The sequence below is a fragment of the Aedes aegypti genome, chromosome 2 (genome assembly GCF_002204515.2).
Source record: "Aedes aegypti strain LVP_AGWG chromosome 2, AaegL5.0 Primary Assembly, whole genome shotgun sequence".
NCBI lineage: Eukaryota > Metazoa > Arthropoda > Insecta > Diptera > Culicidae > Aedes > Aedes aegypti.
In genome coordinates, this window is record NC_035108.1 from 362858219 (window position 1) to 362880557 (window position 22339).

A 22339-nucleotide genomic window follows, 5' to 3' on the forward strand; every position below is an offset into this window, starting at 1 on the left:
TAACTGTGGAAGTGCTCATAAGAACACTAATCTGAGAAGCAGGCTTTGTCCCAGTTGGGACGTAACGCCAGAAAGAAGAAGAAGAAGTAACTGTGGGTTATCGATATTTAAGAAAATATTTTTAAATGTACATAAAAGTTATTGTATTATGATTCTATGGATATGCGAGTCAAGGAAATTTTCTGGCGTACAGCGCTTAATTAAAATATGTGAATCACATATTAGGGGGTCTCAAGTGGGCGAAAGTTGAAAAAGTTTGGGAAGCATTGGTATAGATCGTGCTGGTTAAAACATTACTTGGTATGCAAAATTTTCCCGGTACTAATTGAAATTCCCGTATATTTCCCGGTTTTCTCCCGATGATTCGGAATTCCCGGCTTTTTCCCGGTTTTCCCGGTGCGCTGGTCACCCTGAATAAAGCATGCTACGCCAACTTTAAAGATTTTTTTCAGAGAGCACTGTTGATGCTTTTCATTTCAGAAAATGTTGGATTCTAAGAATAAGTATAGGTAGTAAAGTAAGTTCACTCTCATATGCATAAAAGCATCTTCTTGTTTGATGTTGTAGTATTGAATATTTTTCCCTGACCTTTAGTGAAATTCCCTGACTTTCCAGGTCAAAAATCGAATTCCCTGACATACCCTGACTTTCCAGGTTTTTCCAGGTAGTCGACACCCTGTGATACCTGGGTAATTTGGCATAATATTTTCTCAGGCACAGTTGCCAGCCAGACACCGCGCGCGTCGGACGTTTTTCTTTGCTTCTTTCACTTTTGCAGTCTGTGAAAATGACCGGTGCACGAAAAAACACCCTAGTAGTTGACTTCAGTGTTCTTCCAGTGCGCCCTGAAGTGGCCAAAGTGCAATATTTTTTGGAGAACGATTTAAAGCTCCGATATGCGGATATCAAGAGCATACAGTTACATCACTTACGTAAGTGTGTGCTCATTGAAATGAAATCCCATGAAATCGTCGTTCGCTACCAATCAGAACACAATTGGAAGCGAACGATGCTTTGTGGAGACACAAAGTTTCGGATTCCCATCTACGTGGATTGTGATGCGGTGACGGTTCGAGTCCATGACCTCCCACCGTCAATGAGCCACGTCGAAATCGCCGATCATATGCTTAAGTATGGAGAGGTGATTTCCATCAGGAATGAACGGTGGAAGCACTATTTTCCCGGACTATCAAATGGAGTGCGAGTCTTGAGAATGAATTTACTTCGCCATATTCCTTCGGTCATTACCATTGGAAATGAGACAACAATGGTCTCTTACATCAACCAGCCGAAATCCTGCCACTCATGTGGCCAAACGCCTCATCCCGGCAGGAAATGTCCGGTTTCCACATCAGCAACAACATTCCAAACCAGCAACATATCAGCAACATCATCGAAATCTTCCGACGGGTTGTTTACGCAGGATGATTTCCCACCGATAAACGATGATCGGCAAACATCACCAACTCTTGCTTGCGTGGACGGACCAGATGAAGCAAACCAAAAGAACAACGACGAATGGACTGATGATGACAATACATCGAGCTCATCCACCGAGAACAATGAAACGACAAACAAGCGACGGCGATCGAGGCGGGCGAACAAAGATAGTGGAACCAAAAAGACTTGCTCGGATCAGTGTTTCCCAAACACTGGTTTAACGGAAATCGGTTCATCTCCTGGTGAAAAAAATAAAGCATTATCTGATCTCTGATCTAAATAGAAATCGGCTCTGTTAAGCTGGGTACGGCGAGTGAGCCTTTAAATAAACGAATTGAAAAAAAAAAAAAAAAGAACAGGCATCTTTTGGAAGAAAGGATATAGTGTCAACGTACCAGCATCCGCTCACGAGTGTAAAGAGTAAGGTAATTTGAGTAAATACACAAAAGATTGTCTACAGTATGATTCAATCTTGATTTGAATTGTCTAGTGGCTGTAGTTTTCAAATTTATTTGGATTAAACTTGTCTTTTTTAAGTGTGAGCGGGCTACTGGAACATGAACGGATACTGGTGTTACTATCAGTGTTCTGGTTATGCCAAATGGTTATTATGCCAAAAAAAACTTATGGCCAGTAACCCACTTTTCTTTGGATATCGTATCGACCTCATTTACATCGATCGCAGGCAGTCCTCCCAAATGAACACCGAACACGTTGGTTCAAGCGGTTTCGTACTCTCCTTGTACTCTCTTCTCGTGTGCAAACCGAAACGCTCGAACCTGAACCTAAACCCAAACATGTGTAAAGTGAACATCGGTTCGAAAACCGGTCCATTTGTACCTCGATTTCAACCGCGGTTGCAGGTAGATATAAAGGTAGGTCTAGTGGCGTGGATGTCAAGGTAGTGTTTGATGGGTATTTTTGGAAATTTTCGCATAACTTATGATCTCGCCCTAAAAATCTTGTTTTTTTTTATAAAAATGGATGGACCGAGATAAGAACTAGGTATCACCACTGAGAGATAGAGGAGGATCTTCTCTTCATCGTAGCATGTGTAAATCAATTCGTTTGCACAGGAACAACAAGCTACACATTTGATTACCAATGGCATTGTGGGCCAGATCATAAATTAAGCGTTAATTCGATTATATTAGAACATTACGGGAACAAAGCGTGGACGTTTTAAGAGGCAGATCAGGAAGCCTTAAATGTTTTCGAGCGCAAATGGCGGACAGTGCAGCAGACATTAGTAAGCTGGTCACTTGGTGCGGATGTCGGGACAAAGAATTGCGAAAATATTATTCAACAGAGTTGGAGGTTGGCGACTTCGTAGACGGCCTCGAATACGCTGGCTGAACACAGTGGAGAAGGACTTAGGAATCCCATACGTCCGGGCCAAATAGAGAAGATGGAGTTCAGAATACACATGGCAATGGCGTAATGCTACGCTGCGCTGTAGCCATCAAGGTATCAATATGTCAAAGTAGGTAAGACTCTCAAAAATATGCAAGAAAAATCTATTTCTGTATTCTTTCCAAAACAATTTCATTGCTTTATTAATATGATTGAAAATCAATACCCAAAATTTAACAAACAACGTTGACTAACATTCATAGTCAGAGCCTACACGAGTTAAACTAAATAAATGCAAATGCAAAGCACTCTATCATGAAAGAAACAAATTGGAATTCTTAGGCAAGCTAATTGAAAATTTGTCACGACATAAAAAAAAGGTTTGGCAATCGAAACTGTTGCCGAATTTCAATGAAGCCAGTGGAAATAATAATCTGAAACAAAGAGCAGAACTAGTAACAATTGACTGATGAACATCATTATTTCGAGATATACTCACCGAACGTTCAATTCTCATCATCGCTCAACCGGACGGAGGAATTCGACCCAACCGAAGATAAGCCGGCGAAAAGTCCAGATCCACGCCCCGCTCCTTTCAACATTGAACTGAATGAATTATTCGCCGTGACCAGCAGTGTTCCGCGGCCTTTACCCTTGACATCCAAACCGTGTGGTTCCCGAACCTCATCTAGTTTCTTCTGTCTGCTAAACGGGTTGTAGCTAGTGCCCGGGCGAGTTCCATTGCTCTTCGTTGGATAACTCGGAGCATAAACGCTATCGTTGCCATCCACCATGTAGAACGGATTGATCGGAGCGTGAGGTTCAGTTGTTTCCGTTTTTACATCCTTTTTAGGCACCGTGCGAGAGCTGTAGATTACGGAACCATTCTTGTCCTCCACACTTCGGAACGCACTCTTCGATTGCACCTTCTGGATCTTAGGCAAAGTGAAATGAGTCAATTCCGACGACGACACGAAGGACATTCCGTCGGACTGGCTTTGATTCGTTTTCGAAGTAGTTTCATACAAATCCGAGCATAGCGTGGTATCTGCGTTCGATGGCAAATGACGGCCAGCTATCAAATCAATGCTCAAATCAAGACAACAATTATCCGAGATTATGTAGGACCAGCGAACAACCTTGGACAGTGCGCAGAACCTTTGATTTCCAAGTTTTTCGTGGAAATCGCAAGCAATGCCACTAGTGTACTCATATGCGTCTTTCTTCAGCAGGATATCCGCCACAGTTTTGGTCGGAAAGGTACAAATATCCAAGCCATATTTCTCCGTCGCACGTTTCAAGTGAAAGAAGAACTCCCCAAGAGGGATTACCAAAAACTGATATTCTAATTTCACATCATCATTCAGCTGACTCAGCAGACTTTCGATTACGGGAACTTCCTTGGCATCGGTCATAATGGCAAGCTTTTTGTGTGGCTTACTGTTGTAGTCGGTGAAGCTCAGAATCTTCTGCAGCACTGTGTAGAAGTCAGTTTCTCCCATGGCATTCGGCGGTGTCGGAAGTTCGTGAGTCTGTTCACTGTAGGTCAGTGCTTCGTGCGCCAAGCCAAGAGGCAATCTAACTGGGTTGATCAGTTCATGGAGTTTATCCAGTACTCCCAGCTCCAAGTTGTATTTGATCAGAGCTATCTCCGCCGGTACGAAAGCTTCCGTAGATGTCTTGCAAAAATAATTGCAGGACATAAAGAAAACCTAGAAATATGGAAACAGTTTTACATACTACACCCGATTCTGTTTTTGCACGGATTTTTTTTTTACACGGCCGTGCAAAAATAGTTTCCATTCCTTTTTTTCGCCAAAACCTTATTTTTGCATGAAAAGTCGAGAAATGGTGTTACTTTTTTTGCACGGTACGCGTCCCCCGTGCAAAAACAGAATCGGGTGTAGTTAGGAAAGGAAGAATTATAAGCATGTGTTATCGGAAAAAAGCAATGAAAAACATTTAAATTTTGTTGCAGCGTTTAGGTAGGGCTTCCCATATATTTAAAAAATCTCTTGGGGTTGGCGAAAACCGGTGCTTCTACCCTAGTGATTCTTTTTCTGACTTCCTACCTGGAATGTTTCTAAGAATAGCTCCATAAATTATTTCACGAGATTTCATCAGCAGTTCCTCTACTCTAAAGATTCTTCCGGAAATGTCTAAATAAAGGCCTAAGTTTCCTAGGAATATCCCCTCGGATATGTAATCTTGGCGCGATGGGTTGGCTCACCCGATGTGGGGTATTAAAAGGTGCGGTCGAAACATCGAATTAGTACTTGTGATGAATTCAGTTTTGAAGTGGTAGTTCAGGGTGGCCACCAAATATCCCTTTTGAAATTCCCGCTTTTTTCCCGGTATAGTTTTCAAAATTTTCCATGTTTTAATTAAGGTCCAAACGCACCGGACTCTTTGGTCGTTTTTTTTTATTTAATATACTGAAAATATCTACTTCAAGCTTATTACGATATTTCTTGGTGATTTTGTCGTCCAATTAGAAAAATAATATTCGTAGACGATTGACTTGCTTTTTGGCTCTCATATAAGGCCGGAACAAATCTTAAAATCTTCTTTTGTCACCTTCCATCAAAATGTGTCAAGGGGGGGGGGACAAAAAATAATAAAATGGAAATTCAGGAAAATTTATCATTTTTTTATTCTCATATGGTGAAAAACCATGTTTTGCCACTGAAGGATATATCAAATCGAAATGTTTTAGTTATAAACACTACATTTTTTATTGTTCTTAACATCGATCGCATAACATTTTCCATAAAACGGCTTTCAAATTGTACTCTAGCTATTAACAATTTCAAAAAGAGTGCGAAAAGGTTGCACTTATATGCAACTTGAAATCATATTTAGATTGTTTCGATTTGGTCCAACATGTATATAATATTCCGGGACGGTTCAGGATCTTTTCGTTATGGAAATTTCTTTGACATCCCAAGCAGAAGAAAATAACTGCTGAATACCAAACTAAGATATTCCATACCAGATAATTTCCAATACTTACAACCTGAATGAGGTATGAATGAGCCCTGCATAAGAGGTAAAATACCTCAAATAATATCTCAAGCATATTCTACGAACACCAAACTGATAATTAGATCAGGTATTGTAATACCTCAATAGTACTTGATGGATTTTCATATAAAAGTGAAATTTTTCAATAGTAGTTCAATACCTCCAGCAGACCTCAATAGCTGTTCAATACCTCAATGAAGTATTTTTAATTGTTTTAAAGATTTTTTTCAATACCATTATAATACCAAATTGAGGTATTGACAACTGAACAATACCTAATTTTGGTATGATACCAAAATATGGTAGACATAAGTTATTGGGGAGTTGTTTGTTCCTCGGGTGGGCATTACAGGTTATCGTACCTGCCGCATGATATACGAATGTGAAAATGGCAACTTTGGCAAAGAAAGCTCTCAGTTAATAACTGTGGAAGTGCCCATTAGAACACTAAGCTGAGAAGCATGCTCTGTCCTCTGTCGAAAAATAATGAAAATCAACACTGAAAATAAGATAATTTATTTATTTTCCCCTTCTGACTTTTTGAAATTTTTGAAGGGGGGGGGAGACAAAAGTAAAATTTCAAATTTGTTCCGGCCTAATTAGTATGAAATGATTGCTGAAAAATGTATGATTCGATTTTCTCAAAGCTATTTTTTACACTTATACCCCTTTAGCATTAGCATTAGCATTAAGCAATTCGCACAAATTCGTAGGTGCTTAGCAAGAACGCGCGAAAACGTAAAAAAAATGCCAATCGCACCGACGAAGCACTCCCAAAACATTGAATCTGATAAGTTAGAGAAAAATTCAAACCCTGATAGTAACAGAAAAAATATATTAAATATTTCAGAACAATGCCAACTAATGAGAAAAGTGAAACATTTCTATGAAGTATAATAGTAAAGCAAAGTGGACTATTTCTACAAGAAATCAAATCATAATTGTTAAATTTAGTTTGAAACTACCTGGAAGAATAATTGCAGAATCGATGTAAAAAATATTTTACGGTTTGCTGGTAAAAAATCCTAAAATAAATTTCTTCGAAAACTCCGGAAAAAGTCGTGTGAGTTTTCTTGGGTGAACTCTTGTATGAATCTTCGAAAGACCTCCGAGAGTAAACAACTGCGGAAATAGTTGGAAGAAATCCTAAAATAATCTATTAGAAAATTTTCAGACTCATTCCTGTGCAAACTACTGGAGGTAGTAGCGTTGAAGTGCTCAAGGATGTCCTTCAGCAAATTCTGTTAAAACTTTTCTAAGCTTCCCATAAAAACGCTTACTCTGGGAAAATAGTTGAAGAAGACCTAGAGGAATTTCCGGCAAGATCCCTGAGTCTAAAAGAATTCCAGAAGCAAACCCTGGAGAAATGAATAGCAAAATTCCTAAAACTTTTCCTCGAAGAATCTCAGGAGAAATTCCCGAAGAATGTGTGGATTAGTCACTTGAAACTATGGAGATTTTGCTAGAGCCTCTACAATTTTGCATAACCGAACCGAAGGTTTTGTATAGCATCTATTCGGTGTCATGCAAATAGCAAATCCAGGTGTTTGCCCGGTATAATGCAAGCAGAGGATGTTTTTCCATTTTTAGGTTCGTTCTTCGAACTTTTAGGTCCATTACTCGGACTGCAAGCGTTTGCCCGGTAATGCCAACATAATCTTTTACGCAACAAGCAGGATAATGATTGCTGAGATAGGGTATAACAAGTGTTTAAGGTGATTATAGAACGTAGCCACACCTCAAATTTTTAAGAGCACAAGACTTGAGAACCAAATAGCGCTCCGCGAATTTTATCCCATTGATCACCACCAGCAAGCAAGCAATTTGATTGAACTCTTGCCAACTCTTGTCAGATTCTCCAGTCTTGTGCACTTGAAAATTCAAAATTTGGCTTCGTTTTATAATCACCTTAAGTGATCATAAGAATACTAAGTTTACTAAGAATACTTTTCATCGAACAGTGCCTGTTCGATTTTGACTCGGTTTGAATTTGGCAACACGGAAATCCATGTACACAAAAATGGATCATGGTCAGTCACACATCCTGTCAATCTCAATGATTATGTGGGCCTTCTTAAGGCTTACCATATTCAAAATTGGTAAATTTAATTCGTGGTCATTATTACGGTGATACAAGTTTTAACATAAACAACCATTAAATTTTGGAACGGTTTAATTTAGGCAACATGAAAAAATTTGCATGTTGCCAAAACCGAAAAGGCACTGTTTACCCTTCCAGTTTGTCCTTGTCTCTTTCTTGTCTTGTCCCGCTTTCCCTACTATAAAAATGTTTATAATAAAATAATGTAAAAATGTTCATAATATGTAGAAAAATGAGCTGAACATATGTGGCTTTCCCTAAAATTTATTTTAAAATCTCGACCTTCCGTGATTCGGTATTTTGTATGTTTCGGCCTTTCTCCTTTGGGCCATTTGTGGAAGACCCTCGAAAAATTATTATTATTATTAGCTTTATTAAGGAGATTTTCAGCCCGTGGCTGGTTCATCTCCAACCCTCGAAAAATACAGTATAGGGTACCAGCAGTGCTCATAAGAACACCAAGCTGAGAAGCAAGCAGGCTCTGTCCCAGTGAAGACGTTAATGCCAAGGAGAAGAAGAAGGTGCCAGTTATAGACACACCTAATAATTCCCTATTTCATGATACGTGACAATTTAATAGTTTTCAAGTTTTTAATCGTTCTTGATATCAAATATATGTATTGATGTTAAAATAATCAAAATGCTGCAAGTTTTTGAGAATTCACATATGGGCCACATAGGGAACCACTATGGCCATAATTGATACACCTACCCTAGTGGTTCAAATGAAACATGACAAACTTGTAAAACGACTAAGGCATAGTTTCCCAAACTGTGGGTCGCGACCCCCTGGGGGGTCGTGAGCCAATCTTTGGTGGGTCGCGAAAAAAAAATCCAAAATACCCAAAGATTTTTATGTTTCCTAAATTTTTAGCTACTGGTTGGAACTTACTCATTATATTCTTACTTAATCGCTAAATCAGTTTTTTTCCAGTGATCAAGCAAGTGATCAGTTGGCACTATCAATACTATTGTTAGGCTAAGATCTAAAACAAAGTTCCAAGGCTAAAATATTTGAATAATAATTAGATAAAGTGTCGTCAATAATAGAAACCAGCCTTCTTTAGTTTTCCTTTCTGAATAAACCATACTTATTCTACAGTTGAACTTCTATTAGTCAAATAGATTGTCGGCCAATAGAAATATCGAGTTATTATTTTTTGGCAAGTTGTTTGACATAAGCCTCATAGTACTCTTATTTGTTTTTTTTTTAGTGTGGTACACGGTGTCAAAATCTCAATTATTATCGAACCTTCAAGCTCTTCCGAAGTTTCTACGAAAATGGTTAGCATTTGAGCTTAGATTTTATGGCTGGATGGATAAAAAACATTCCCATACATTTTGTATGGGACAGATTAGCTGTAAAATTGATTTTCTTTAATTAAATATGTAACATAAGCCCTTAATTTCTAAAACATCAAATTTTCTCCGACAGAACATTTTCAAACTTTCATAGTTTGAACATATTTGTTCAGGGTTTGGAGGCAATTTTCATGGTAAAAAAACGCATGTACATGCAACTTCGATTATAATCGAAATATTGACGCCGTTGATTCTATGAGTCAATATTGAGCAATGAAACATCGACTCATGGAGGTTTGATTTAATCGGAAAGTTTTGCGAGAATACACTTAATTCTGTATTGAGTTTTGATACATTTCTAGACATTCAAACAATTCTTAATGTTGTTATGAGAGATTTCTGTGTTAATTTTTTCAACTTGTAACAAACAGTTGCAAATAAAAGAATAGATTTTTATTCACTGTAGTTTTAATCAAGCATCGTGCATGTCAATGTCAATTACGTTTTGTAATTAGATCCCATTCCCAACAAAGTAAAAAGAGACCTCAGAAGCTTCAGTACAAAACTTGCCTCTGAACAAATTTCCACTGGTGGGTCGCAAGGAATATGCTTTTTGGCTAGGTGGGTCGCACAACTAAAAAGTTTGGGAACCTATGGACTAAGGGGTGGTCCATTAATTACGTAAGGGTTTATGGGGGAGGGGGTATTTGTACGCGCCATACGAATTACTTTTTATTTTCATACAAAAAATTCTACCATGGGGGGCTGAGGGTCGGAAAACGGTGTGACGTTACCAACAAAATTTCTAATGGATTTCTTACCTCCAGCTTCTCCAGGGCATTATTCAGCACCGCAGTCTGAATCATTTCGGAGATTGTTTTACGGATCGTCTCATGCTTCTTCAAGAGCTGTTGCTTTTCCATCTCCACCTGGGAGAACGCTATTCCCTGAGCCGTGTACTTTTCGCCGTAGTTTTGCTTCGGAAGCTCCTTGTACGACTTTGCGCGATCCTTGTAGACCTCCCGTTCGGCCTCATTCAGCTGGTTCCAGTGCGGTCCGGCTTCGCGCATCACTTGATCCATTCCGCCCGGGAAGCTCTTGCCTCGGCTCTCTTCGCGCCGGCGAAATTCCAGCATGAAGAAAAAGAACGGCCCTTTGGCTGCTGGCTTTTTCGGCATTTTGCAACTGCTAGGTTGAAAAAATTAAGCAAAGAATTTTTCATACAAATGGAGACTCTTAATAACGATTAAAATTTACTTTTTGTATCAAAGTATCCAGCACACTCTTCGTAGAACACAAACAGAAGAAACCGGACGACCTCTTGGAGAACCAGACAACGGAAGTTCACTTTTGAGCTAAAATCAAGATGTTTAAAAAAAAAACCGGCGCACGAAAGGGCCCATTCACAAATTTCATAACTCTGACGGGGATGGGTGGGTGTCCTAAAAATGTTGCAGCTCATATTTATAAAATTCAAAAATATTCATACAAAATTCGTCACGAGGGGGTGGGTGTGCGTCGAATATTGTCATTTTGGCGTTATGAAGTTTGTGAACAAACCCCAAATAAATTTCTACTCGGATGATGAGAAACAATCTCAACCACGATGCACGAGTTCACTAGTTTGACTTTTGAGCGGTGCCGAATTCACTAGGCCAGGAGAAGTGGATGAACTTGTCATTCATTTTTCTGTCAAATCTCATACAAAATCTACTTTTTCTTTGACAGAAATTCAGTCTAGGTGAACCACTTCCCCTGGCCTCTTGTTTCCATGGTCACGTAAATAACACGGCACCGCTAAAACGTCAAATAGTGAACCCGTGCATCGGTCCATAGGTTCATTCAGCAGTTCATCATTTGACGTTTTAGTGGTGCCGTGTTATTTATGTGACAGCGCAGGGGAAGTGATTTACCTAGCATAAATGAGGGATGAACTTATTGCTGAGAAAAAGTAGATTTTGTATATAATTTGACAAGTATTTAAATGACAAGTTCATGGACCGACGCATGAGTTCACTATCTGACGTTTGAGCGGTGCCGTGTTATTTACGTGACCATGGCAACGAGTGGATTCGGCACCGCTCAAACGTCAAATTTGTGATTTCTTGCATTGGTCCATAATTGTTATTCCAATTCTCCTACACGCAGCGAACTGGACTATCGAAATTCATACATTTTGCCTTATGAAAGGTGGAACGGTTATTACAATGCGAGCGCTTTATGTACCGTTCTAGCATCAATCCTCATTAAGGCGTCGATAAGCGCGTGGTATACGCACGGGCCTACCGATCGCAAGGTTCCTGGTTCGACTCCAGGTTGCCGCGTAACATATTTTGTTTTCAAATTTTGGTTTCATAAGGGATGGTACACAAATTATATCACGCTGAATTTCAACTTTTTGGACCCCCTCTCCTCCCCTTTGTCACGCTTTTTGTATGAGTCTTCTGAAATTTTTGTAAGGCTTGTCACGCTTGGTGCGTGACATAATTTGTGCACGACCCCTAAGGCAAATTTATGAATTTCAACCCGATTCCTTGTGGCGAATTTTCATAAGGGATTCTTATGTATTTCGATACTCCATTTGCCTGAGTGTAGCCTTTGCTTCTTATTCCTCTTGATGCTGCATGGCTACGAACACGGAGAAATCAGACTACCCAAAAAATAAGTTCTTTTTACTCAAATTTGGGTAAACTGCATTTAGTTTTTACCCACGGTTGGGTTGTTTTGCCTCTCTCTCAACAGCAATGATGTCAAAAACAGAGAGAGACGCACCGACCCAGCGTCGAAGTTCAATGGAATAAGCCAAATTTGGGTTCTTTCGAGTTTACCCAACGTTAAGTTGTTTTAACCCATCACGGATACTTCGAAAGCTAACGCTGGGTAGATTTTTTTTTTGCACTGAGTTGTTTGTTTTGCCGCTGTCAAATGGAAACAACCTAATGATAGGTATATATCAGTTTACCCAAATTTGGGTTATCCCACGGAAGAGCCGAATTGCGTCAAAAGAAGCCAAAGATGGGTTGATTTGCGGCTCCGTGAAAGTCTGTCAGTCCCTTGGGGCTTGTTCACAAACTTTGTAACGCTAAAGGAGGTGGGTGCGTGTCTTCATGAATTTATGGCTCATAAGAAATTTGTAAAACATTCCTACAAAAATCGTCAGTGGGTGGATGTCAAAAATGACCATTTCCAGCGTTATGAAATATGAGAATGAATCCTTCGGTTTGTTTTAATTTGAGATTCTTATTGAGATGAACGCAAAATGAATGATTCGAGTGTCACGTCTATTTGTCTGGGGGTTTGAATTTGCATTTTTCTGAAGGGCTCTTATTTGAGCTAAAGTTTAGAGGCAAAAGAGTGCCTCGACCTCGATCGCTGCGTCAAAATAAAAAGAAAACCAACCAAATCATAACAAAACCAGCTGTTTTATGGAGCATTATTTCTAAAAGTTTAGTGATTATTTCAATAATTCGTTTCACTCCAATCAGAACCTAACATAACTGTGCAGTAAGTTGTGATTTGCTCAGAATCTCTTTCCGTTGAATGATTGGTAATCGATTTCGCCAACTATTGCTTAATATGCCATTCTATGCCGTGGCAAAGGGAAGAGCAGTTGGTGTCTATCTGACGTGGTAGGTTTTCGGACCAGTTTGATAATTATGATATACGTATATAGTTTTTAAATACTCAATATCGTTTCCTAAAAAGGCCGGAATGCCAACGACAAGTGACCGGATTTACAGGTGCGAAATTTAAGAAGTTTCCTACACGTCAGCAGGCGGAGACTTTCATCCGAGAAAATGGTGGAAGCATTTCCAGCTCCAGCTCCGACAGTGCGAGCAACTCTTCTGTGGACTCACAACCCGTTTGTCCTCCGACACAGGCCGTCCGGGTGTTGGTAAGGCAATATTTTAATGTTGATTCGATTTGAAGTAGATTCTGAAGTACAGTGGCTCAAACTCATATTGGTGCAGACTCTGCACTGCAGAGCGATATTTCCACATCAAGTTGGAATAATTCTCGCGTAACTTTTCAAAACGTCCTAAGTAACAAACGTAAACAAATCGAGATTAGCATTACAAAGCATTTGTTGTGAACCACTTAATATCACATTGAAACACTCGTATTGATACATACACAAGAGATTAATCTGTTAAAAGCTTGACGAAATGTCAAAAGTTCAAATCAGCATGGCTTTTAATCGATTGTTACTTTGGACTTTTGATCAGAGAATCAGCCATAGGTCCTAAGTAACGCAATGAATAAACACAATGCTAAAAAATTACTTAAGACATTTTTAAATGGTATAATTCTTGACGACGTACGAGGGGTACGATTATGGAATTGGGTCCTGGGTCCGTTTTAGACACAAATTCAAAGCTTTTTCATTATTCCAAAAATGGAACCATTTTATGAGTTCTATGACGATCCTCATTATTGATGAAGTATTTTAAACTCATTCAATATTTCATTCAATAGATTTTTACCTACTTGATGGGAAAACAGTTGAGTCACTGTATGGGTTTGTTCATATGTTTCATAACGCTCAAAATTGGTCATTTTTGATACCCACCCACCCCCTCCAAACGCTTTTTGTATTGATAATCTACAATTTTTGTACGAGCCGTAACAAAGTTAGGACACCCACCCACCCCCTAAACTTTAGGGCCTAAGCGTTATGAAATTTATGAATGGGCCCTATATGTTGGAATATTTTCTTAGATTGACAACTATGACGGCATAAATGCGGCTTGCTCAAGGATTGAAAGTATGAAACGAGAGCTTGATGAGCTGAGATCGACAGCAGCTGATCCAGTTTCGAATGAATCGGATGCGCCACGCCCTGCCAAGCGTAAGAAAACGTCCAACGAGCCGCCTAAACCGGTAACGAAGCTGGAAAAATACGGAAGCTACAGTTTCCTGCAGGACGAGGATGGCTATGTCCATGTGTACACGGATGGTTCTTGCGAAGGAAATGGTACCGCAGCAGCTTGCGCCGGTTTGGGAGTATATTTCGGGGAAGGACATGCTCTGTAAGCGAAAATATTCTTTTGGGGTTTTCAAGATTCTATAACATTCCTCAGAAAACCATTCCCAAGAAATCCGTTTTCCATAATTTCATTCTCCATTTCCTTCAGTTTCAAAATTGATATAATGGGGAACGGTTTCAGGAGGAATGATACTCTGGGGAATCGGTTTTCAACATAAATCTCATTAAATTTCATTAACAGGAATACTTCCCAGCCTGTCAGTGGACGAGCAACTAATAATTGTGGAGAAATCCAAGCCGCTTCGTTGGCCATACGGTTAGCGAAACAACATGGCATTAAAAGACTGACTATCAATACGGACTCTAAATTCCTGATTGATTCCATAACCAAATGGATGCCAAACTGGAAGCGAAACCAGTGGAAACTGTCCACTGGGAAACCGGTGAAGAATCAGGTGGATTTTATGGAACTGGACAAAGAACTGGCGGGCAAGAACATTGATATCAAATGGAACCACGTGGATGCTCATTGCGGTATATTGGGTAACGAACGGGCAGATGCATTGGCCCGTGAAGGCTCGGCAATGTTTCGGCGCCAAAAGGCTTCTCGTTGATCGTCGCAGTGTAGTAAGTATTGGCTAAGTTTTGCCTGTTTGTTCGCGGTATTTTCGATTATTTATGTAACGCTAATTAAACTTTTTGATTATATATAGTCGTGATATTATATATGAATGACTTCCCATTATTAGAAGATTATTATTATTATTTATATTTGTTAGGGAGATTTTCAGCTCTTGGCATTAGAAGATAAATCTACTTTTATTTTCTGTTTTTTAAGTTTAAGTGCTTACTAAACCCCCTTACCGACAGAATTAGTTTGTTTAAATCGTAACAAAATTCGTTTCTTGATATTTTTGCACCTTTTTTTTTTAACTTGTCTATTTTGAGAACTTGTGTCGATTTAGATTATTGATCACATGATTTTGAAGATAATCCGATGTTCTGTGGGGGACCGACATTCAGAATATTTTTTTTTTTCGACCGCTATTTTGTTTTTGGTCAACGCATAAAAAAATGGGTATCATATCCCTTCATTCAAGTTACTCACCATTACCATTTTGCTTCATTTCTCCGCTACAGACTCTCATCTAAGTGTTGTTTTAAGAAGCAAATAAATGAACATGAATTATGTTCTGTAGTCTGAAATGTTTACGACGGTCGATCCCACAAGAAATTGATGATCAATGATCAAATTTTTCAAAAAAGAAAAGCTTTTGGGAAATGTTTAAAGAAATGATGCTGCCGAAGCGAATGTTTGACAAATTTATTCAATTTCACCTGATTCAAGATCTGATGAAACATCATCGGTGCCTTCTATTTTGAAAATTTGGACCGAACTGGCAAATGTTTCTTTCTCCACTTTTATGGCATTACTTTCTACTGCATCCTCGACTTTGATATTAGCCAACACTTTCCCGACGCCTTCTTTGAGTGACGGCTTCGCATCGAAGTCTTCATCGGACTCCGAAATAGCTTCCAACTGAAGATCGTCTTCCTCCGATAAGGACTCGTACTGTTCCACCAAACTGAATGCTGACGATACGACTTTTTCACATTTATTTGCCACAGAGCGTTCAGCAGATCTAGACTTCCTCGGTGGTCGCTTAGATCGTTTCTTATCCCGCTCATCGGACGCATCACTGTCACTGTCGCTTTCCTTGACCTGATATTGCTTCGGCAGTTGTGGCGTATCTGGCACTTTTTTGCGCTTTTTTCGGTAAGAGTCAGACGATTTTTCATTATTATAAGATGAGTCGGAAGAGCCTCCATCGTGTCGATCCTGATCATCAGATCTATCGTCCATGGAACCCCTCCGAACACGTTGCCTTTTCAAGCTCTGTGCAATGACTCGTTTTTGATGATCCAACTGCGGGAACAGATCCTTCGAGTTCTCAAGCGCCTTTTTAGCAGCATTCATTTCGGCTTGTTGAATGCTGTGGCCATTTGAGCAAGCCAATCGTTTGCCACGGAAATAAACTGCTACAGTATAAACACGGGTATTAGTGGGACCATTACATTCGATCACCTTGTAGATGGGAATATCCGGTTCTCCTCCGTCCATCGTACGAAGTGTTAAGCAACACTGCTGCAACTTCGATTTAGGATCGTTCCAGTCTTGATTCATGATAAAGTCTTGTAATCTTGGAAATAGACATACATGACAGAAGGTTTCACAATGCTCAAGCCCTTTATCTACGTAAAGAGCTCCAAGGAATGCTTCCAGAAGATCGGCACGATCTTTAGTTTTCAAATCAGCTTTTGGATTGGAATACACCGCATAAGTTGTCATTCCCAAATCGTCACAAACAACAGCCTGTGTTCTATTGTTGACCAACGAGCTTCGTAGTAGCGACAAGTGACCTTCGTGATGTTCGGGAAAATGTCGATATAGGTATTCCGAACAGATCAATTGCAGTACGGTGTCTCCTAGAAATTCCAACCTCTGATTCGAACCCAATGTTAAGTTAGTGAATCCAATCGATCTGTCTGTAAATGCTCGAGCCAATAAACGAATATGGTTAAAATTCACTCCAATCGCATCCTCAAACTTGGTCAATGTTTTCAACATTTCGAAGGATTCAATATGATGGCGATCGCCCAGGGGTTCTTGCTCTTGCAACGGGTGCGGTGGATAGTTGACCCAAATGTTACGTAAATTTGTATCTTCTTGAAACAATGCGTAGGCAAATACTCGGTCAGCTGTTTCAATGCCACCATCCAACAGGAGGGCGCCCATCAGTGCTTCAAAACAATTTGCCAAGGCGTGTCGCAGTTCCAGCTCATGGCATAGATCGGATCCGTGGGCGTACAGCATAAATTCTTCCAGGTGCAGCGTTTTGGCAAGCACGGCCAAGTGTTGATTCTGTACAATGGCAGCACGGTATGTTGCCAAACCACCTGTGAATATAAATAAAGTTTTTAGAATGAGGCTCGTGCGCGAATGCAAATGGTTTAAGAATTTTCAGTTAAACATCAAGCTTATAGAAGCACTATGGTGGTTCAGATAATCGTTTTCATTCCATTACGACCATTAGAAACTTTGTTAAACATCGTTAAAAAAATTACTCTCAGTAATTAGTTATTGATTTTATGGTTAGGCATCTACAAAAATGGCTAAACACTTCTTTTTTTCTTTTTGGCATTACGTCCTCACTAGGACAGAGCCTGCCTCTCAGCTTAGTGTTCTTATGAGCACTTTCACAGTTATTAACTGAAAGCTTTCTTTGCCAGAGTTGCCATTTTCGCATTCGTATATCGGGTGGCAGGTAGGACGGTGATACTCTATGCTCAGGGAAGTCAAGGAAATTTCCATTACGAAAAGATCCTGGACCGACCGGGAATCGAACCCAGACACCTTCAGCATGGCTTTGCTTTGTAGCCGAGGACTCTAACCACTAGGCTAAGGAAGGCCCTATTCGGAGCTATCCGAAACATATGATCACACGATTTTACCAATAATTCAAAAGTTATCCAAAATTCTTTACCTTCTTCCAAATCCGGGAACATATGAAACAGATGGATCGACGTTATAAACTCCACCACCGCATCGCCCAGGAACTCCAACCGTTCGTTATGCGTAATATTGCTGTCGGTTTCGTACTCCTTGCCGAACCGAGACATGATGCTGATCAGTGTGTTTATACCACGTTTGCGGGTATTCATGAAATGAATCTTCCTGTCGCCGTACTCTGGCTGCCGAATTCCACAGTTGGTCAAGCTGTTGCGAGCGTGGTCCGGATTGGTACCGAAGTTTTCCTTATACGAAGGATGCGTCAGAGCCAGCTGTAGGGTATATCGATTGATGAACTTGTAATCGATGTGCTCCTCCAGCACGTCAAGTGCACGATGGAATCGCAAGTGTCCCGTTAGAACCGGGATCACCATGGCATGTTGTACCATGTCACACATAATTCCTGTCCGGTGGAATCCTTTGGCGCTAACAGCAACCGTTATGTTGCGCTTCATTCGTCCTTGGGTTCGCATCTCGAGCAGTCGGTTCTCCTTTGCTTCCAGCTTTCGTTTGTCTTCGAACGATGGTTTCGACATGTTCGCTATCAAATGTCTGAATTTCACGTATTCTCTCCAGGCTTTCTGGTATTCTGGGTTTCCTGCGTAACTCAATTGAGGAGGTCGGATACCGAAGTGGACGATAACCGGATGCACATTGCCCTCCTCGTCGGTCAAATTAGCTTTTGGGACGTCCGTTACATTTCGGTCCAACTGATCTACTCGCACCGAGCAGGGTTTCATGCCGGGATTTGTCACTACCATTCCTTTCACGTAATCCACATAATCCTGCCATTCGATTTGACTAAGATCATTCATTTCTTTCAGTATATCAGGAGCCACCAAGGGGCCAGAATTATCCAATAGATAGCGCAGAACTTCACCCATCGCCAAAACTTCCTTTCCATTATCCGGTAGATCACGAACGAATCTTGGTAGGAAATGATAGCATGGGCACGAATTTTCCGGACCAGCACCCGAGGGATATACGGTAAAATCAATCAGCTCCAGTAACTCTTTGAACATAAATTGTTCGAACAGATCTAGCTCACGAATTGTGAAATTTTCCGGCATTTGCTCTTCAATGTAAAGAATTGTGTATTCGATGTTGAAACGGATGACCTTACACGTGGGTAGTTCTCCGATGGGTTGATGCGATAGAAGGGAGAATCCTTCAAAAAGGAACTCGTGTTGATCGTGTTTGATAATTGTTGGAGTTTTAGTGAGAAAGTTAGTCGGTGGTGAAATGGTTATCCTGGAAGTAAACGTTAAAAGCGTTATTGTAATGAATTTGTAAAACTCTTAAGCACCCACCTGTAATGATATAGTTTGTCGGCGTTATTCGAATTCGATATGCATTTGCCAAAACCAACTTCTCCGGGATACTTTCCATGCCGTATGCCCGTTCTCCTAGATCTTGCTGAACATCGGCACAGCGGACCGTCATTCATTTCCCCCGGATCGTTGTGCCAAAGATCCGCGTGCAACCGATAAGGATGCTTTATCTTCACCGTCAGTTCTTCCATGCTGCACTCTTCCTCAAAGTTCAGTTCATCATCCGACGAATCCGAGGAAGAACATTTGTCATTCTTATGACGACAAATGCGAACTTTGTGCTTTCTTGGGGGCGGTTGATAAGGAGCCTGTTTGGCACGAACTCGATCGGATCGACGGATGAGCTCCTCATCAAACAGAGCACAGAGTGCATCCAACCGGGGAGTTCCTTCAACAACTTTATCGGAAATCCTTCGGTAGAACAAATCGGCCGGAGACGATCTCACCCACGAAGTTTTCTCTTCATCATTGGTAAGCTCGGCCAGTTTCTTACGGATGTCTTCTGGAGTCTCACAGAAGTTCTTGCGCCACTTGGACAATATTGCTTCACGTTCAGAATCCTGAAATTGTTGAATAACCATTATTTTGAAGCCATATACTAAAATACTTAATTCAAGGTCTGCTAGCGACAGAGTGTCTGGAAAATAGGAACTCTGAACCGAAATCAGCAAAGAATTTGATTTGAATCTTGAATTTGAATGTCTCTAAGAATTATGCATTACTTTGTTTTGTCCAGAAATTTCTTTAGACCTTATTCAGGTAACCGTTTTTTCAAAATTTACTTTCGATATTTCTTTTCATCTAGAATACTTTGGGATTGATTTCAATATTCTCGTTTCGAAAATCTTCAATAACTCAAACAGTAATTTCTCCACAGATGCCTCCAGAGGTTTTTTAGGATTTCCTACAAAACTGTCTTTAATAGTTCATCTAGGAATCCATTCACTAAGAATACTTTCAGAAATTATTCGAGGTTGCTTCAGGAATTTCTTCAGAAATTGGTTGATAAACTTCCCGACGAAGTCTTTCAAACAAATGCTCAAGCATCTTCTATCGATGTCTCCAAGAAAAAGTCTTCTAAAGGAAATGAATGATGAAATACGTGTAACTTCTAAAATAACCTTTGTTGAACTCCTTCTACAAAGATCTCTGAAAGAACTAGGGATATCTCAGATAAATTGTAAACATAAATGAAAAAAACATAACTTCATAACCATGGAACTTAATGAGCAATCCCTGGTTAAAATTATTGAGGAATTTCAACAGAATTTTCAATAGATTTCTCGGCATAATTCCTGAATGAATTTTCAGAGCGATATCTGGGAGTAATTGTGGATGAATTCTTAAAGGAATCCGTAAAAATATGCCGTGAAGAACATCTGGAGAAATCAACGTAAGAATTTTTCATTGAGAAAAAAGTTACTAAATTCCGTTTTGGTTAAAATAGAGACTTCAGAGACTATCCATAAAAAATGAGACTTTTCAGACTTGCATAAAAACAGTGACCAAGTTTCTGCTACTAACCCTGTAGTTCATCTTTTATAATATTCTTACCACTTTGAATCTGGAAACGCGCGGTGGCCGCTCTTTGCTGTCCCCAGAAGCAGAATCGGTCCTTCTTGTGTGTTCTGTCCGAGTAGAAGATCTCGTTGATCTATCGCGATCACGTTCTCGGTCCCGACTTTTCGGTCTACGGTCGTGATCCCTGGTCGGAACAGAATGACTGCGCCCGCTACGGTATGAGTAACTGCCGGGAGGTGGAGAAGACCGACTTCGCGAGTAGCTGCTTCTTTTAGAATGATCCGAGTATGCCTCCGATCCTTCTCTCCTCTCATTAGTCCTCGAACCAGATGAGCTGTAATAACGCGAAGATGTCGACGCATACTGACCATAGTACGGCTGGGATCCGGAGGAATGATACCGTGACGATACGCCATTTCCACTTCCGGGCATGGCACCATGTTGAGCCGGTGGTAAGGACACTGGTCTTACGGGTGGAATTACCGGAGGAGGTACACTAAAGTTGGTTGCTTCCGCGAGCAAATAGGAATCGGCAGAAGTTCCCGGTGGCGGAGGATCTCTTGATGATGAATGACTGGATCGAGGATTGCCATTTTCTTCGCCCTTCGATGAACGTCCTGCGTAATACGATCCGGAGTAACTAGATTTTGGTCGGTAGTAGCTCATTTTCCAAACTTTTGCAATAATACGGGAATCAAATTAAAAAATAGTGTTCCATTATAAATCCGCACTACGACAGAATCTGTTGTTGAGCACTATGCGAAAAACGCTGAAGAGTCGGACGAAATTGGTAAGCAAAACAAATATCAAAACTGTCAAAGTGTAAAAATCGAACGTTTCTCAAGGGGCACGCGTAAGCGTTAAATTCTAGAGAAACATTAGATAGGGGCCTGACTGCATAGACGTTGAGCCGTACCGTATTTGTACCGCATCTTGAATTATTTTTTTGTGTCAGTGTTCTCAAAAATTTATAAAAAAAACATGAATGCTTATGAACAAAATACACACTTAGATTAAATTACTGGGGTCGGTAAAATTTTACTGGGTTTTGGAACTACCGAAAAAGTCAGTAAAATGAAAACTTTCGCCACGCGTAATTGTAAAGCAAATTTCACCATGTTTTATTTTTTATCGATATATGATATAGAAAGAAAGCTCTCTGCAAAATTTAAATGAAAAATCTCTGTTTTTCGATTTCTGACATTTTTTTTTATTTTACTGAATTTTTCGATAGTTCCAAAACCCAGTTATTTTTACCGAACAGATTGAGTGTGTACGAGTGTGACTCTTACCACTCGGCTAAGGAAAGCTGAGTGTTTATTATATTCATTAAAAATTATTATCTTTCAAAGAAAAATACAAAACTGGGGTTTAGATCTGACGGAAATGGTCTACTCTATATTATGTTTCTGGTCGATTAAATCACATGATGCATTTTTGTAGGATCCATTACAATAATACTAGCAAAACATTGTATTTTTTTTCTATCTCTATTAACGAGATTTTTAGCCCTGGGCTAGTTCATCTCGGGACCAACGGCTTCACAAATTTCATAACGCTGGAAGGGGTGGGTGGGTGTCCTAACGATGTTACGGTCCATACAAAAAATGAATGATATTCATACAAAAAGTGTTACAAGGGGGTGGGTGGGCCAATGGCCAATTTCAGCGTTATGAAATAAATGAATGAGCCCTTACTTCCCTTCCGAA

At 40.0% G+C, this 22339-nt stretch overlaps 3 protein-coding genes across 4 annotated transcripts; 1 reads left to right on the forward strand and 2 right to left on the reverse strand.

Moving 5' to 3' along the window:
• Positions 1-2964: 2964 nt before the first annotated feature.
• On the reverse strand, positions 2965-10591 carry LOC5570832 (protein maelstrom homolog). 2 transcript variants are annotated; one of them, XM_001653289.2, is made up of 4 exons: positions 10478-10591; positions 10042-10405; positions 3293-4505; positions 2965-3227 (listed from the first exon to the last, which is right to left on the reverse strand). In XM_001653289.2, exons 2-3 carry the CDS (start codon positions 10396-10398, stop codon positions 3300-3302), a joined length of 1563 nt encoding a protein of 520 aa, XP_001653339.1. In that variant the 5' UTR covers positions 10399-10405; positions 10478-10591; the 3' UTR covers positions 2965-3227; positions 3293-3299. The 2 variants fall into 2 exon arrangements, with proteins under 2 accessions (XP_001653339.1, XP_001653340.1); XM_001653290.2 differs by having other exon boundaries at positions 10042-10408; positions 10478-10588.
• Positions 10592-12556: 1965 nt separating this feature from the next.
• On the forward strand, positions 12557-14915 carry LOC23687521 (ribonuclease H1). Its single transcript, XM_011495149.2, has 4 exons — positions 12557-12849; positions 12926-13115; positions 13940-14250; positions 14449-14915. Exons 1-4 carry the CDS (start codon positions 12761-12763, stop codon positions 14819-14821), a joined length of 963 nt encoding a protein of 320 aa, XP_011493451.1. The 5' UTR covers positions 12557-12760; the 3' UTR covers positions 14822-14915.
• A 601-nt stretch (positions 14916-15516) lies between these two features.
• On the reverse strand, positions 15517-21423 carry LOC5570831 (ribonuclease 3). The gene is made up of 4 exons (XM_001653288.2): positions 20664-21423; positions 19089-19669; positions 17753-19029; positions 15517-17165 (listed from the first exon to the last, which is right to left on the reverse strand). The coding sequence occupies exons 1-4, from the start codon at positions 21294-21296 to the stop codon at positions 15532-15534; spliced, it is 4125 nt and encodes a 1374-aa protein (XP_001653338.1). The 5' UTR covers positions 21297-21423; the 3' UTR covers positions 15517-15531.
• Positions 21424-22339: the final 916 nt, after the last annotated feature.